The 18,582-nt window shown below is 37.2% G+C and overlaps 1 protein-coding gene across 1 annotated transcript in view; it reads left to right on the forward strand.

Moving 5' to 3' along the window:
* Positions 1 to 18,582, forward strand: part of PTPRM (protein tyrosine phosphatase receptor type M) — a 341,545-nt gene that overhangs the window by 66,648 nt on the left and 256,315 nt on the right. The window contains exon 6 of the mRNA XM_031062267.1: positions 7,067 to 7,360. Within this exon, the coding sequence (XP_030918127.1) occupies positions 7,067 to 7,360 (294 nt within the window). The remainder of the gene's footprint in view (positions 1 to 7,066; positions 7,361 to 18,582) is intronic.

The raw sequence follows: 18,582 nt of genomic DNA on the forward strand, positions 1-18,582 counted from the left end.
AGTTCATTTCTTCTCAGTCTCTTTGATTCAGGGTGTTTTAATTTATTAGTGCTTCTTTTGAGGTGCAATAGATGAAATTATGAAGCGTATCATTAAAGCATTTGTGCTTACCCAGATTCTTTCAGAAAATCTGCACTGGGCACTGTGAGCAAGTGGATAGCCTTAGGGTGTAATCCCATTAACTGCTTGTAGAGTGGCAAAGTAATTATGGTAATCCCCATTGCCTGTGTTGGAGCTTTTATAAGACCACCTGCAGGTCATTCCTTCTGACCTAAAAAGACCCATTTTAAGCATTGTGCTGTAAAACATTAGATGACTGTACTGAACAGCGGCATTAGGGGCTAATGAATAAATACACTTTCTTATTGATGGCATATAATTAAGAAATGGTATTTCCTAATTTTCAGCAGGTTTTTTGCAATATCTAGCAGACTTCAAAGACAACAGGTTGATTTCAGTGCAGCTATATATTTTTTTAATCCATTACTATCCATAAATCATGAAGAATGTATATATTCCCACACTGCATGTTTAGTATACTTGTGAATTGCTGATGGCTTAATAATAGTATGTGTAAAAATAGTGGTGTAATTACTCCCCCCTCTTTGTTACAAGCAATGAATTTAATTCTCCTCTCATTTACACTTGTGTTACTGAACTGCCTTCGGAGGAATTTCTTTGGAATTACATTGCTGGAATGACAGGAGAGTCAAATGGGGCATTTGTAAGTTGGAGAAAATCAGTTCTTCACATTTATCATGCTCTATTTCAGTTTGGTTACTGAACCTGTAACTCAAGTTGCAAAAAGTTTTGCTCTGGCATAGGGCTTTTTTCAAAACATATTTGCTTTTAAGTCAAGGTGTTTGCACAGTAGAGTGGGTTAGAACTCTGTACAACATTCATTCAACTTCACTGTAGACTGAGTTTCACTAAATAGGAACATACTCTAAGTAGATTCCAGTTATGTGTGGAAAGATCTTTAAGCTTTGTAGTGCTGTTGTGGCATGATGTTTTATGGCACTGGAGATGAGGTACCAGAACTCTTGTAAAGGGCAGAAGGGCTGCTAGTTTCAGGTGCTGCAAATCAAACCTACAATCACAAAGGAATAGGAATGAGATCTTGAAAATGAAAGACATGTAAGAAACTGCCAGGTGTTCTTACTTCTTTTTTTTGTCTTCTTTTTTCACCTGAGTGAGCATGTTACAGCAAAGTTTCAGCAGTATGGAGGGGGAAAATTGCAATTAAAGAGCTGTCTGTTCTGTTATTAAATAATAGTAAACATGAATATTGTCTAGTTAATGAGAAAAAGCTTGTCAGTGAACAATTAGTCTGGCCTTAAAATGGAGGGGGGAGAGAAAGAGTTTTAGTTGAAAACTTGTTTGTGGTAACTTACATACCTTTTAGAGGATGGTGTAATAAAGTATTGATTGTTCTATTTAAATAAATCCTGAAGGGGAGGTTTTCAATTTACCTGAGTGTTTGTTCTGATAAGAAAGGCTGAAAAGACAAGTGCCTTGTCATTGTGTGTGTTCAAACGGCACGATATCCTCATCTAAGTTTGTCAGAGAATTGGATTGAAATGTCACTTTATCTAATGGGAGGCATGAAATTGGCCTTGTCAGATAACCCACTTATTGTAAAAAACATCAGCTTGTATCTAATAGATGACATAAAAGTAATCAAACATTGAGCAAAAGGAAAATAGTCGGGTGGAATTGATTAAATGTGTTTGGTGGAGTAAATTAGAGTTCTACATACAGTCCCTAGGTTGAAGTTTTCTAATAGTGGGCAGACCCAACACAGATTAGATTTAGGAGAACAGAATGAGCCTGTCTAGCAGACATCAGATTATTACAGAGTTCAGACTGCTTATTGAGTTCAAACAAGGTAAACCTAGGTGTCAAATTGGTTAAAAGGAGTTTGGCTAGGTTTTTAAGCAAGGGCATAGAAAGGTAGCCATCTGTAATGCTGGCAGCTTAAATGTCTGCATTTTCCAAATGGAAAATTTTTTTAACACTGGGAACAGAACCAAACCTCTTCAGGACCTCTAGAGCAAAGAATTTATTCTGGAGGACAAAGCCATTTTGACATCAAGACATAGTAAGAAAATAGCAACAATTGCTTATCTGTGGTATCAACTGTTCTCATACATTAAATATACACAGATACTTGCCATCTGTTTTTGCTGTCTCCAACTAGCCTTTCATGCTGGATCCGTCACTGTCTGTAGCCTTTTTTTACCAGCAGTGCTGGCATTGGAACTTATTATTGCCTAACAGTTCCTATAAGGGAGTCCAGTTTCATATGCTCATTTTGTGCAAACTGACTGGAGACTTGTATTTTTCAGTGTGGGTGTGTGTCTCAGCCTGGAGGTGTTAAGAAAACCTCCAACAAGAAGAGCTGATACAGTTCATCCATCTTTGTGAACTTGCTATAGGAAAGTGCTGAAGGCTCTGGACTTTGAAGCAGTAATATTTTTTCAAGAGGGTACTAGTTATGTCAAAAATGTGATTTTTCTCTTCCTGTGAAAATCTGTTCTCAAATAGTTAGTTAACAAACTACTAAATAAAACCCAGCAAGACCCTGGGACTTCTTTGAGTTCACCTTTCCAATTACCTGAAATTCTAAATACAGTGTACGGAATTTAATTGCAAGGAGGGATCTGAGCTCCTCTGGGGCAGGCTGGATCCACGCACAGGGATCAAGACCTATGAGCTTACCATTTGTTTGCTTTTAGTATACAGTCCTCCATCTTGCTGAATCTTTGTACTTTGAGAGTAAAATGGTGATGCATTAACAGTGTGAATAGTGAGGAGTGCAAGAACAAGAAGCTGCATACCCAGATGAGGTTGTTCGTGCTGGGACTGAAAGGAAAGGCAAACTGGGAGGTGTTTTGAAATGAGAAGCAAGGTAGGTGAAAATGGGGACTACACAAGTACAAAAGCTGGGGAGGAAGACATGGGGGTGCTGGTTGACAGCTGGCTGAACCTGAGCTGGCATGTGGTGACCAAGAACCTGAGCTGGCATGTGGTGACCAAGAACTTGAGCTGACATGTCGTGACCAAGAAGGCCAGTGGCACTCTGGCCTGTGTGTGGCCAGCAGGACCAGGGCAGTGATTGTCCCCCCTGTACTTGGCACTGGTGAGGCCACACCTTGAGTGCTGTGTCCCCTTCTGGTCCCCTCGCTACAGGAGAGACATTGAGGTGCTGGAGTGAGTCCAGAGGAGGGCAGGGAGCTGGTGAAGAGTCTGGAGAGTGGGTCAGGAGCAGCTGAGGGCGCTGAGGATGTTTAGCCTGGAGAAAAGGAGGCTCAGAGGGGACCTCATTGCTCTCTACAGCTGCCTGACAGGAGGTCATAGCCAGGTGGGGGTCAGCCTCTTCTCCCAGACAGCGGGGGACAGGACAAGAGTTCATAGACTCCAGCTTTTCTGGGGAGATTTGGGTTGGACATCAGGAAGAATATTTTTTCTTGGTTAAGCATTGGAATGGGCTGCCCATGGAGGTAGTGGGGTCCCCATCCCTGATAATATTCACTTAGTGCCATCGTTTAGTTGGCATCTTGGTGTTTAGTCAGAGGTTGAATTTCATTATCTTGGCGGTCTTTTCCAATATGATTCTATGATTTTGTAGAGGGGAAGAAAGAGGGGAAGGTAAACATAACATTCATGCATTTGCAAAAAGCGAGGAAGTAGATTTTTGTCATTTTTCAAGATAGTGCTTCTGAGCCACAGAGAAGAAATGTCTATTTTTGTCTTTAACTCACTTAAATCTTAGAGATTTATATTATCTCCACTGGCATCTCAGTGTGATGCCTTTCCCCTCCCAATTAAAATTTGAAAATAACTGCAGAGTAAAAGATGTTAAGATGTTGTAGAAAATGATTGGAAAATCTGTGTAATTTAAGAACAAAGCAGTTTAAATGAAGGAGTTGCAGTTTCAAGTGTGTTTTCAATTTATAAAGAGTGCATAAGAATAAATAGTTTACATTCATGTATGGCTACATTTGTTTTTATTATCTGTGTAAGAGAAGGGCCGCTCCTTATCATAAAGTCGGTCTTTTTCTCATTTAAGTGATCCATTTATGTAGAGTCACATGAGATCACCTGCTTAAAGCTTTCTGTCACCTGCAGACCTCTGGCTTTGTAAGGTAGCCACGATTTCCTTTCCCTAAGGGATTGCACCCATTGTCATTTGTCAGAGAATTCAAGAGGAGGTTTGAAGTCTAAAAGGCATAAAATTTGAAGTATGGATCCACTTACCATCTTTTTTTCAGTTAATATTCTATTTTAAAAACCTATGTTTAAAATATTCACAGTACTGAATATATTTGACCATTTGCTTCAGGAGGAGATCTGCAAGGAAGAACTCTTCAAGATAAGTCATTGTACTAAATAGCTATTGCTACAAACTTGTTTCTGCTGTCAGTTGAAAATCCTTCCTTGAACATACACAGCCCTGAAATATCAAGTCTATTGTACTGTTTCATAAAGGTATTAATTTGCATGAAATTTAATTGAGACTACCTCAGTGACTGCCAGCAAAACTGCTTTTAGTGAAGGACAGTAGTGCTGCAGTGTGGTACCTACCTGATTCAAACTCCTCAGCATCTTAAAAATATTAAATCATTCTGTGAAAAGAAAAAATAAATTAAAAAGTCAGAAGAATGCATTTCAGACCTCAGTCTTAAAATCACTTCATTATATTTGGATATACAGTGTTTGTATTAGAGGATCTTCTGAATTGACTCTCATGTTTTTAACCAGTCACTTAATATGAGCATCATATGTGTAATGTTGATTTTAGGTAGTCTCAATCTCTGGTAAGATGGTAACTTGTGGTCTTAAACCATGTTAATAGTATGAAATTGCAGTGTATGCAGGCCTTGCTGAAATAGTGTAACTTGAATTAACCTTTTCATTGTGGTCCTAGAGAATTGAAAAACATGCCCTGAGGTATAAAAAGACAATAAAATACTATCTGTTTCAAGTACTTGTAATATTTGGAATGAATTGGTGTAACCACTAACCTTAGTGACCTAACTCCTGAGTTTGCATTTTGAATGGCACTTCAACAGCCTTTAGTAGCATTTGAAACTTGAAAGTAATTAACTGTTCTTTCAGCATGGCTAACTAAATGCCTTAGGATGCTTTATAAAAGTTCCATTTCGCGTCTTGGTTCACAAAACAGCCTAATGATTTAAATTGATGCTAAATCATTTTGAGTCAAGTCAGAACTGTTTCCAGACACACTATCACTGTATGAAGCCATAGTTTATATACTTTAGGAAGAATAGTTTCAATAAAATTACAGTATGTTTCTAACTCAGCAATGACATCAGTTTGCCATATATTGCTATTGACATAAAACAATGCTTTCACTGCTGATTTGAAAATCTAAACAATATTCTTTATATCCTGGAATCTGCCACAATATTTTTATAGCTATTTTTATGTCAATTCCAATTAGTAAAACTTAATAGATATCTTTGGAGATGTTCTGGTTTGTTACCCTTTGTATTGTGTTCATGATAGTAGTCACTTAGTTTTTATAAGATGAAAACACGCAGTGATGATGCCTGTGTTTGCTGGCTTATAGTGTTTTATTTCATCAATTGCTAACAGATTGCACAGATCGAAGCTTGCAAACAAGTGTACCTTGCTAATTAGAAACACCATCTATCTGAGACACAGCTAATCTTCAGTGTTCTGAGTTACTGTTTCTATATATGAAAAAAGGTAGAATACTGTAGGATAATTACATGTTTGTTAAAATAGTAGTTCTGCTATTTCTCAGGAAATACTGAATGCTTCCCAGAGATCCTTTCTCCCTTTTGCTTCATTCTTTTATTTTCTTTGCTTTAACTGTGACTTTGAAGAGCATGACAAAATGATGAAATAGAGAAATTCAACTTCTTGTCTGTTTGACTACCTGTATCTCAACACAGAGGGAAATGGTTAGCAGAAGAGGCTCAATCTGAATCTGAAGCTTAGGGAACATAGATGTCCTTTGTTCATTGCATATTCTGTGTAGCCTTAAGAAGGTGGCAGTGTTTGCTGATAGATATGTTAAGAATGGAAAAGAATATTGGATCAAATAGTGCCTTATTACAGTGGCTTGAGTTCATTCTACTTGAATATATTTAACCAACAGGAAGGTGAATTTTTTGCAGATATGATGCATGAAATAGCAGAGTAATTTAACCAGTAGGGTAAAAAAATATTTGTTATTTTCCTTTAAAAAAGATGATGTCTGCAAATCATTTCTGCAGTGTAATTTAAAATAGGTGTCCATCAAATAGTAAATAAAAGTGGGTTTAAAACTTTGGTCGGTTTTGAAATATTCAGAATCCAAACTATCAGGATATCACATGCATCCTTGCTCTGTGATAGAGTACCATTTCTGTGTGGTAGTTGGTGAAAATAGCCATTACATGAAGTAGAAACAGACCTCTAGTAAAAACTCAAGAAATCCTCCAGCTTTCATTTAGAAGATCCTTGATTATAACCAAAGTATAAAATTGAAAAATTACTGTACTTACTCTGCTTACACAGAAGTCTGAAAATACGAAGGCTATGTAGTTAGGTATATGGAAAACAATTAATAAAAAATTCATTTTGTTTCCATACAGAAATTCCTATTCTCACTATGTGTAAGGATAGGCTACAACATAAATGTAATCTTGAAAACATTAGTTTTGAATAGGGTTAACATTAATATCCAGAACGAAGTGTATTTGTGTGAGAAAACCCGAGATTATCTTTCTTTTTAAATTGGGAGTTGCCATGGAATGTCAAGTGAACAGAATTCCATTTGCACCTGATTTGGAATTATGAGGTTTAAACCAAAAGCTACAGGTTAAAATCTCCAACTGCATAAGCAAAAGAATCTGAATATTGCAGTTTAATGAAAATAAGTCAGTCTGTAATGGTGATTTCTTCAAATCCATGTTTTTATGCAGTCTTCAATTTTAATGTAGTACAAAACCTGTTGCTTATTTGAATGCTTTAGAAGTAGAAAAGGCAGAGGTTTAATCATAGCTTGTTATCATACCTTACTGTTTTTCAGAGCCACCAGTTCCCATTGCTCCACCTCAGCTGTCCTCGGTTGGTGCAACTTACCTCTGGATACAGCTGAATGCCAATTCCATCAATGGGGATGGACCCATTATCCAAAGAGAAGTTGAGTATCGAACTTCAAGTGGAAGCTGGTATGACATACAACCCGTGGACTCCACAAGCTATAAGATTGGGCACCTGGATCCTGATACAGAATATGAAATCAGTGTGTTGCTTACAAGACCAGGTGAAGGAGGAACAGGATCTCCTGGCCCAGCTCTCAAAACAAGAACAAAATGTGCTGGTGAGTACTTCAAGGTGACAGGAAAGTTGTAAGCATGTTTCTAGGGCTGAAGACATAAGTTAATTCACTGGCAGTTTTTACTGTCTGTCCTAAACCAGCAGGTTGCAGGAATTAAGACTGAATGGTTTCAAGTATAATATTTTAGCATTTTCCAGCTACAGTGACCTTGAAAGCAACCTTCCATGTGACTGTAGACTGCAGGTGAAATAATGACTGTGCATGCTTTTTTCTTTTCAATGTCAGTTGCATCAAACTTGTAGATAAAGTGAAAAGAGATCCTGGGTAACAGCAAAAGCATTCACTGTTGAGTCTCAATTAGCAGATGAGGTTTAGCAGAGGACTGCTTTCTTGAGTGACTGACAGCATGTCTCTTTACTAAATGAGATAGTGCAGTGTCTGGTGCGTGGCAGCAGTCTTGGCTCCTGTTTTGGATGTTATAATTAATAGATCTGACCTCTGATTGTAATAGCATACAAAGTTCACCTATTATATAGAAGCAATTGTAGAATAATTTTCAGTAAGACTGGCAGTGATATTAGTTTGGGATTTAGCTGCTCAGAAAATAATAGAGGATACTGTGACCTGGATTTTCTTTGGTCATTACTATTTTCCCCCAATATTTTGAATCATCTCTTTGCTGCTGTAAAGCTGGTGGAAGATAGGCAGGAGTGTAGCTAGAGAAAATGGTAGTAACAAGTGGTATTGGCTCATTGTTCCTAGTCTTTTAAGGAATTACTTAGTCTTACTTGCCTTTTTAACACAAAAAATTGTGTACTTCAACAGAAATAATGTTTCCATTGGATATATTTTTTTAAAGTTACCTGGCCACCTGTCAGTGAGTAAATGTCATTTCAATTGAATTGGTGTGATGTCAAACACAAAATGAAATACAGTTGCTGTCAAAATCCCACATTTATGTTCTGAAGATGCAAACTTATACAAGTACTAATTATTTGATGTTATTTTTGGTATTTTTTCTTTCTGTCTTAACTGGAAAGAAGTATTTAATGAAAAGTACCAGAAAGCAGTGCAGCTAAATTATAGTAAAGAATTTTGTATTTATAAGATTTTCTCTACTAAGCTAAGCTAACTTCAGCTTAGTCAAAAGCGGAGCATACAAATGAAGTCTAGCTCCCTTCAGAAGGGTTTCTGGGTCACTTTGCCCTTCATAATAATGTAAATGTCTGTCTAGACAAAGGAGGTACATATTTAATACACAATTATTTCATGTATTTTAACATGAAACAGTTTTTCTAATTATTTTTCATCTGCTTGTATGATCAAGTAATGCAGTACTTGTTGCTGTGTGAGTCTGTCCTGTAGGGTTGTGTTGTGTTACCAACCCTGGATTAGTCATGGATCCAAAATGCAGTGCCAAACAGGCTGCTGTGAAGGAAATTTTAACTCCACCTCAGCCAGACTTAGTAGAGAGTGATATCCACAATTTTAGTTATATTTAAGAATATCATATGCTTTCTGTTTTCTCAGTGGTACATACTGTTGAGTATTAAAACAGGCATTCAGTTTCATAAACTTCCTGTGTACTGGAAGTGTTTCATTACCTGATACATCAGAATGATTTGTGTTTTCATTAAGCTAAACAGTAACCTTCTTAAATTAAAAGCAGAAAGTTAAATGACTGAAAAATGTAAATTGAATGATGATATTAAATCTGTCTTTACAAATTGGCTTTTTTTTATAGTAGAAGACCCTGCTTTGAAGGTGTAGTGGTTATTGGTTAACAGTTAGCAAGTGACATGCTAATAACTGGCCCTAGGGTTTAAAAAGAGATGCTGATAAACTAATGACGGTATAATTAAGCTGGGTAGGAGTAAAATAATGCCAGTCTCCAAAGCATACCAGAGAATTAATAAAACAGGAGTCTTTAAGAGAAGAATCATTGCACCTTTTTAATTACTGTGATAATTGCATGCTGCTTGCCTGTTCTCTAGGGGAAGATAGTGAACCACTTGGAGACTTGAGGCAGTATTCTAGGCATTCAATAATCTTAATAGTTCTCCAAAGCATTTGAAATATGTTTTCATTTTAGCAAAATGAGATTTCAGGGGTTTGTAATAGACAAGTCTTATCTGTAAGTTTACTGAATAAAAGTGTCCATAATTAGAATGCAAAGAAAGAAATCTCTCCAGACTTGGTTGCATCACACTTACTGGAGCAGTTGCCTCTTCAGAAAATGCTTTGTTTCCTTTTGATGAAATATAATGTAAGTGCTCCTTCAGTGTAATTCTCAGAAAGCCGGAGAATTACATTGAGGTCTGGATTAGATTTAACCTAGAATGTGAACAGGTTTGAAGGAGTTTAATGGATTTTGGCCATGGTGAACCACGTTTGAGTCAGACTCAGAAAGAAAGGGTTTTCTCATTTAAAGGTATGAAGTGGAGACCTTCCCAGATTGTCTGGAATTTAAACCACCTGTTCCTATGCTGAAAGCTCCCTCTCCCCACAACCATCTCATATGGTGTTGTGAACCTAGAATACAGAATGCCAGGGATGGGGCATCCACAGCTTCTCTGGGCAAGCTGTTCCAACTTCCTCACCACCCTCACAGTAAAGAATTTCTTCCTAATATCTGATCTAAATCTACTTCCAGTTTGAAGCTCTTCTGTTGTTCCTGATGAGACCCAGTCTGACCCAAAACCAGTGGAACTGTCCATAGTAAAACTAAAGTGGCTATGTTGAAGGATTAGTAAGATAGACTGTGTTTTGTAGTTTCTTCTTATCCATATCAGTATTTCTGTGGGTAGATTTATTTATTTCAGGGCTTTCCAGCATGCTTTGTCTTTGACATTCATTGCATGATACAGATCTTGATCTGGTCTGTGTCTCTGCATTCTGGTGGTGAAACAGTGCCCCAGTTGAAACACACCTGAATAATGCAGGATGGCTAAATGAGCTCCTGCAAATTTATTTTTTTTCTTTGCTATGGCCCTTCTATTAGGAGACTTTATTTCTAATTTATGTTGTTCCTTGAATCTGCTGGTGAACAGATACATCTTAAAGACAGCTACCTTAGGAAGAAAAGTTAAAATAAAATCCTCCCTCCTGCTAAAGGAGGGGATTGTTAAGGCCCCCTAGGGAAAGTTGTTTTCTTTTTCTCATAATTTTTTTTTTCACTGTGACGTTTGGCATAATTTCTGAAAATTAGCATATTTTCCTTTACTGAACCAGAAAACTCTATTGTAATTTAGGAAAATTGAAAAAATAAAAAAAAGAATCTTCTTATGAATTATCTCCAAACTGTGGAGTTTTTTAACAGTCAGATCTCTACTTCTTTGTGCTAAGACACAATTACTGCCCTGGAATATTGGCAAAAACAATCACTGTCAATTTAACCAATAATTTTCATACAATGAAGTAACAGGAATGTTTTAATTAACATAGTTGATTTTGCTGTCTCTTCTATCCCATCACTGGAGCTTGTCAGGAGGAAAGCTGTTACTCCCAGTACAACTGAGCTCTTGAAACGCTGCTGCAGGTTTGTTGTAAAATGTCTGGTACTCCTAGAAGGCTTGTTCAATCTGGAAGAGTGGAGCAGAGGAACTCTTTAAATCCCCTGTCTTGAAAAAGAATAATCTTTGTTTTTCTCAGTTTGCTCATTGCTTTGCATTCAGCTGGTTATTCTTCCAAGGTGTCAAAATTATTTCACCTGTTCTGTGCTGTCCACTGACATCCACTGGCATTATGAAAAAAAAAATCTCAATGTGTCAAAATACACTGATGGAATGAGTATCCTCTTCCCTCTGATCAATTCAGACCTGCATCAAGTTGTGCAAGGCAGAAGTATCTCTGGGCAGATGGCACAGGCCAGGAACTGTCTTGAACCCTGCATTTAAATTCAGTGTGCTGAGGTATGCTGGACAGTACTCAGTGCCACCACTTTTGTCCTGCCCCATGACATGGAGCAGTGTCCAGATGGACAGTCTGCATCTTCTTGTGTACAACATTCTGAATAATAAGTCAGTTTTGCAGTTGGTTTTCCCTGTCTTCCACCCTTCCACCTTCTTTTGTTATTAATTCTCTTGTTAGTCTCTCCCTTTGTCAGTGTCCATGCCCTAGCCTTTCTTGAAACTCAGTGGTGCTTACTGCTGATTTCCATGCCTTCCCCGTTCTACATCACTATTAGGAAAGATGAATTCCTTCCTAAGAACTTCTCTAGGTTGAAATGGCAGCTGCCTTTCTCTGTCCTTCAAGACTGCAATCTCTTGACCTTTTTGTCTCAAGAAAAGAGGAAGGATCTTAGTGTCACTGGGAATTAAGTTACTCCTTCTCATTGCTGTACCATGGGGAGCTGCCTGTGAAGAGATTCAGGGTTTTTCAGGCATATAACGAAGTCTTAACAGTGCTTAGTTTTGTGATCATAGGAAAATGTCAACTTGAAGCCATACTGCCGGTTTTTTTCCACAGCTCTTTCTCTTAGCAATTTTCTTCAGAAGTTTTAACCAAGGGTTTTGCAGCTGTGCTGTATTAGAGCTCGACCTTAGGTCAGAGACACCTGAACCCTGAGGGGTAGGGTGCAGATATTGCACCATTTTTTTCCATGGAAAAGTCCCATGATATTTCTAAAGTTTCCATTCCTAAACTGAAACTGTAATAAACTTTAGTAGAAAGTTGCATTGATTTATCAGAACTAGAAGTCCACAGAGAACTTACGTTTTATTTATGGTTATATTATGAAAGTAAGATCCTACTGTATTGTCCTTTTTACTAAAGCCTTTCTTCTACAAACTGTCTCATATGAGGTCTCTTTCCTCCTAAGGATAAAAGCTAGTTTTGAAATTTTCTGCACTGTAGCAGGTGAATTGCAGCTTTCAGATTTGCAGGAGGTAAACTGAAAGATTTTAGTAGAATTCAAAGAAAATACAGTGTAGTGAGATATATGTCCATGTGTCTGTATCACTGGTCACTTCCTTCTGATAGGGAAACAAACCTGAAAACACAAATGGGTTTCAGTACTGACTAATGTACTAAAGCTCTTTGGCAGCCACTTGTCTGAAAGCAAGGTGCCCAAGGTGCTACTTCTGAGATGACTTCTCTGATGCTGTGTTACAAGACAGCTTCCCCTTGTGTTATCTAGAATCTTGGGTTGGGGAAAAAAACAGATAATCCAAATTCCTCCCATACAAAAATCTCTTTAAATGTAGTTCTCTTCCTCCTTATCATACAGTCTAGAACTTCCCCTAGGAGTCCTTTAAGTTCCTGGGAGAAAAAAAAAAAAGAAAAATACCAAACAAAAAACTAGAGTCTGGGCAATGTCAGCATAAACCCTGGGAAGATGATGGAATGATGGAACAACCATGCTTGGAAACCATTTCCAGGAACACAGGGAACAAAAACATGATCAGGAGTAGGTCAGCATGGATTCACAGAGGCAAAGTCATACTTGATGAACCCAAACTCCTGCTGTGGTGAAATGGTTTTGTAAGTGAGTAAAGAGCAGTGGAGATACGCAGAAGCTACCTGGACAAGATGCAGTAGTTGGCACGGGTGGTGTACAGTGAGGATTGGACCAGATGAACCAGACCCTTACTACCTCAGCTCCTCTGTGATTCCAAGTTTCTGTCAAAATCTTGGAAGAGAAGCTGTCACCATGGTGTTTGTTACATTCTCCTAGGCTCTGCTTTAATACACAGATCATGATCTTTCACTGTATTCCTGACCTCATCTGAAGCTGTATGAACAGTGAGGTGCAGTGTGATGGAAAGACTTAAACACAGACAAAAGTTGAAGTTACACTGACTGCATGGATCTGGATGCTTCTCTACATTTGTGGTTGCCAGTGGTAGCAAAACCAGAACATTTTCTTTCAGGAGATAAAGACCATGAGAGTATCTGCCCCATAATCTCAAATGGGTCTTTCCTTTGCAGGGGAAATCACAGGGTGGTTCTCCATTGAGTGAATTTTCAGCCCATGAACACAAAAACTTCTAATATTGGCAACCAAGAGAACTGGCGTTATATAGAAATTACTAATACCTGCACTTTTGTGTGCCCATTGGTCCCTAAATAAATAGTTTTTGGTTAGATAATGCATCTAGAGATGTCACTTGAGAAACAGAACATTTTAACTTTCCACCACATGAAGAGGAGGGAAAGAAAAGAGGACAGGAAAACTGCTGCAAGTGTATAGGTCTGTTGGCTCTTTCTGACACTTGTGCTCTGAAATATGAGGAATATAGACACAGTCTGTTGTTGGTAGGACACAGAGCATGAAACCTTGCTGTCAGATCAGTTTGTTTTGAGAAGTTGCACATTAGAATAAGGAGAAACATTTGGGATTCTTTCCTGACAGTTACAGCTAAGTTAATATACAGCTGGAAACAGAGGGTATGTGAAAATAAGCCATGTCTTGGTTGTGTGAAAAGCAATCATATAAATGGTGACTTATTTTTTAACTTTAACAGATTCCCATTTCAAAACATTTGCAGAGGAAGAAATTAACCTGCTCCTTGAGACAAATGAACCTTCACTAACGTAGAGCAAACCTGAGGGGCAAAATTACTAATTTCACGTCTGCCAGGTGAAGGCAATGTGAATAAAACATAATGACCCTTAAGGAAAAGTAGATAATATGAGTTCTCCTGTGACATATCTTCATCTCCAGTCTTTGTTGCAGTCTCTTACTAGTTACAAGGATAGGTTCAAAAACACTTAAACAATTATTGTACCCAACTTCAATTCTGGAAGAACTGCTTGTTAGAGAGTGAGAAAAACCCAGCAAGCTGGGAGCGTACTGGTTGTAAATAAAAGATTGCCATGTGGGCATCTTTAATGGAAGTGGTAAATAATAAATACTTGTAGATACTTGTAAGAAATACTGTGTTTACAGGGTGTTCCTTAGTATTACTCTGTTCTGAACAAATGAAATGGAGGCTGTTTCATAGATGCTTTGGATCTCTCTTCCCAGAAGTATATTATTATTGCAGATTTAAATTAATGCATTGGTACTCTGTTATTAAAAACAATTAAAAATAACAGGAAAGGACATTCTCTGTATTTCTGGTGAAATTTCATGGATGCCTTGAAATTTATCCTTACCAACTTTATGCTGAGCACTTTCTCTCCTCTTTTGAGGCCTATTTTTACATCAGCCGTTCCAGATCTCACATACGGTTACACCATACTGTCTTCCACTCATTGACATAACTAAAAATGAAGTGAAGGTTGCCTATCCTTTGGCAAAAAGCTTTGGCAAATGAAACAGGAAAGTATGTCTTTTCCTCTGACTTGGTCTTACCCAAAACCAAAGCAAAATCTTTTATACATTTGAAGTGACCAATGTGTATTTACTTCAGTTTGTGTCTAAAAGAGTAACTGACTGTGTGTGCCAAAGAGTGTGTATGTGTATATACAGACACACACATATATCGCCATCTCTTTTTCCTTCATATATACATATATATATGAATGTATCAACCCTATGGCCAAAGAGAATTTAGGGCAGGTTTTTTTGCTTAAAAAAATATATAGTTGTGTGAACTTCTGAGCTGAGTCTAAAAACTCCTTTTGTTTTAGGAGCCAGGAAAATAGGATGTACCGTAGATATCTATGATACCAAATATCACCACCTTGTGATGGTAATCCCATTTTCCCTTATGACAGACCTGCATGGCAGGAGGGAGCATCCAATTAACAACAAATCTGTTGTCAAATGGAGTATTTGATGTTAGACTTCTGGTTGTCTGCCCTGAGCCTCCTGAACGAGGGCGCTAGTTTGTCTCTCTCATCTTCTGGAATTAAATTCTGGCAGTACCATGTCAAATCAGTTTAAATTTAAGCAAGTTATTTGGATGAAATTTGCCAGTGGTTTTAAAGGGTGTTGAAACATGGAAATGGATGAACAGACAGGCATGCTCCTTGGTTTTAATATTTTAAGGCTCACTCTTTTGTTTGAGACTGTTAGACCATGTGCTATCGTGCCCACCAGCTTTGGCCAGCTTTAAAAACACAACTGCACAATTCTATTGAAGTATCTATGAAGCATGAAACATCCAGGAATGATGTAGAAACACAGAGATACTTTAGTTTTTAAACCTTTTAGTAGTTTGAGGGTTTTTTTCAAATTAAAAAAAGCATAATTATCAAAGGTTTTTAGAAAGAATGGTATATTAATTTTACTTCACTTCAAAAGAAAATGAACAAGCACACTACTCAGGTGCTTCTGGGTTTTTTCAGCGCTTGGGAGGCACTTTGGCTTTGCAAACCTGTTTGTTTTGCAAATGTAGAGTCATTTGCAGAATTCAGTCCAATCTCCTAAAGGTTCCCAGGAAGAAAAGCTGGTGCTGAGTTCTGGCTTTTCTGGTAATACCTTTTCCTGTAAAGTTCACTTACAACTTTATAGCCTAGACTGTAGGCTGTGTGTCAAGTTTGAGACCAGAAATCTGGGCACCGCCTGATGAAGAGATATCCTGATTTTGGAGAAAAAAAATACTCAGTCTTCAGAAAACTAGGCTGTTGCAGTGCTCTAAATAGGTAATTCTGTCCTACAATCCAAAGATCTCTCCTGGTGAGCAAGTGTGCATCACATTTCTGTTTACAACAAAAACAAAGTTGAGACAGTTCACAGAGCAGTAGACCTCAGCTTGTATAGCTGTAAAAAAAAGAGGGTTTTTTGGTGATCCATCTAAATGCTGTTGAATGTGTTGTTTAGGAAGAGAGGGGCATCCCCATGGAGCTGGGATTCTTCCAGACTCTTAACAGGCTAAAAACATGTAAGTGAGGAAAGATGCTCTGTATTCTTTTTTTTTTCCTACTCTTGTGTCTACATGGCTAAGTGAACTCTGGCCCAGGAAAAAAACCATTTTACTGGGAAGCATTCAGCAAGGAAATACTAACTTAAATCTCTACGAAGAAAAGAGAAATAAAATGGGGAAAGGCTTTGCTTAGCATTATCGTGAGGTACTGAGTTAAAAGACAAATAGTGGAGATTAAAATCAAATTGCCAGTAAAGTTAATGATTTATGGCTCTTGCATTTCAGTATGCCCAACCATCTCAAATAGTTGCAACAAGTTTATACTTTTGATGTCTGCATTTAGCTGTCTTTTAATTTATACCATGATTTGAGCACTCTTGTTGTTATTTAAAATACGTTAACAATCTGCATCTATCTCTGCATTTAGTTCATGCTTACTCATTCCATCAGATTTGATCCACTTCCTGGAAGGAGAAAGAAGGGCTTTCTTTTGGGAAAGGGAGAGTTCAGTTTCATTTGTTACTTCATTAGTTGGTACTTTCAAAAAGTTCTCTGAAGCTATTTTGGTGCCAAAGTTTTGCAGTAGAAAATCATGTTTATAGTGGACTGTTATCTTTTAGAATTATCATATGGAAAATGCATGTAAAGCAGAAATGTAATAAGTGTTTACTCTTGACATGCAGAAGTGCCTTTTCATTTCTAAAAATTTATGTTCTTTGGGAACAAAAATCAATTTGTCTGTCAGTTGCTCTTTGTTTTGACTATTTCTGCAGATGTTTTGTTGGCAATTAGCTTAAAAAATTTTGAAAAAATTTTCTTAATTACTGTTGTATAGTGTTGAATTTGAGAGGATGAACCAATGTGTAGCTGGCATGTTTGGCCAAGTAAATGAAAAAAATAACTTTTAATGACCTGAGCATAATTATGGGTGACTTTGGAATGACGACTGGCAACAGTTGTACTATAATTAAATTTCCATTATAAATGTTTCAGTTTTTTGTCTGACATGTGGTGCTAGATTGTCAAGAGTATTCATTTATAAGAGGAAAAATTAGAGAGCTATAATTTATAATTCAGGGTAATCAATGAAAGCATTTCTTTTGTCAAAAAACCTTTCACTGAAAAACAGCATTGTATTGTTAGTTGTTTTAAAAAGAAACTAAAAATCCTTTTGTTACTTTTTTCACTTACTGTAAAAGGAGGTGAAAAATTCTGGTGGTTGAATTGTGCTGTAATTCACAGTAATATTATGCAGATAGGGCTTCTCAGACTGTTTCTCTTTATTAACCGTTACTTGTGTAAGTCTATATCTAAGGCTGCTTATGAAGAAATATGATCTTTTAAAGGCCATCTTAGCAAGATCCTGTTTAGTCGTGAACAGGGTTGTTTCGGGTAGAAGTGACAGTGTATTCTCATTTTCAAAGTGTCCAGTTTTTTATTGAGATGGACCCTTTACTTTCCAGTACTGGAGTCTCAAAGAAAATGAATAAATACATTATAAGGCTACTCCATTCATTCCTACATAATCTTTCAAAGGGAGCACCAGCAAAGTTAAGTATTTAAAAAGTTTGAGTACCGGATTTTCACAGGCAACAACAAATCTCAGAATCACTCTCATTTAACAATTAGATAAGTCGTTCTTCTTCCATACACTCATTTGGTCTCTGCATTTACAGTAGTCTTTTATGTACTTCAGTTATCACTGTTAATTAGGCACAGATCTAATTGCACTCTGATTTCTCTTAATATACTATCTGTTCTTTAAATGAAATGTATATGCCATTCATCTCAAAATATGTTTGGACTGTTGACTCAGTAAAAATTACTTTCATCTTACCTATGAGACTGTTAAAACAATGAACTATTATTGCTCTGATAAGATCACAGAATAGTTTGCCATGAATCTTCCAAAAACTAATTTATTTCTTTCTGGGTTACACTGACACAATCTCTGCTAAGCAGTTAGTGTACAATATGGTACTGAGTTCCTAAAACAAGTGCCTTGAAAATAGTTTATTTTCATAATGATAATTATAAGAAACTGTCTACTAAAATTCAAAGTGGTTGTTTACTGCTGTGTGTACTATCACTTTACTGTAAATCTCTCCAGTTACAGATCATTGCTTATGAAAGCAGTCAGTGTTAAAATCTTAAAAATCTGTCATGAAAGTACTTTTCTGCATTTATTCTTACGCTCTGCAGTAGTTGCTTCCTGGTTATTACTGCAAGCTGCTGAGACCAGTTTGTATGTCTTCTTTCTTTTCATGCAAACAGTGGGTTTTAATCATCACAAACTGATTTATGCACCCATTGTTCAAACTATACAGTTTGCAATTAGATAACATCCTAGAGGTTTATTCTGCATTTAGAGCTTTATAGATGCACAGTTTTGCAGTGGATCAGAGAAGAGTTTTTTCTTTACCATGTTTTGAGCTGTCTTCTGTTATTGAGAAGTTTTAAGTAGCATGGCCCTAGATGTCTTCTGTAAAAATGCTAATCTAATAGCAGTTG

The sequence above is a fragment of the Geospiza fortis genome, unplaced genomic scaffold, assembly GCF_000277835.1.
Source record: "Geospiza fortis unplaced genomic scaffold, GeoFor_1.0 scaffold471, whole genome shotgun sequence".
Taxonomy (NCBI): Eukaryota; Metazoa; Chordata; class Aves; order Passeriformes; family Thraupidae; genus Geospiza; species Geospiza fortis.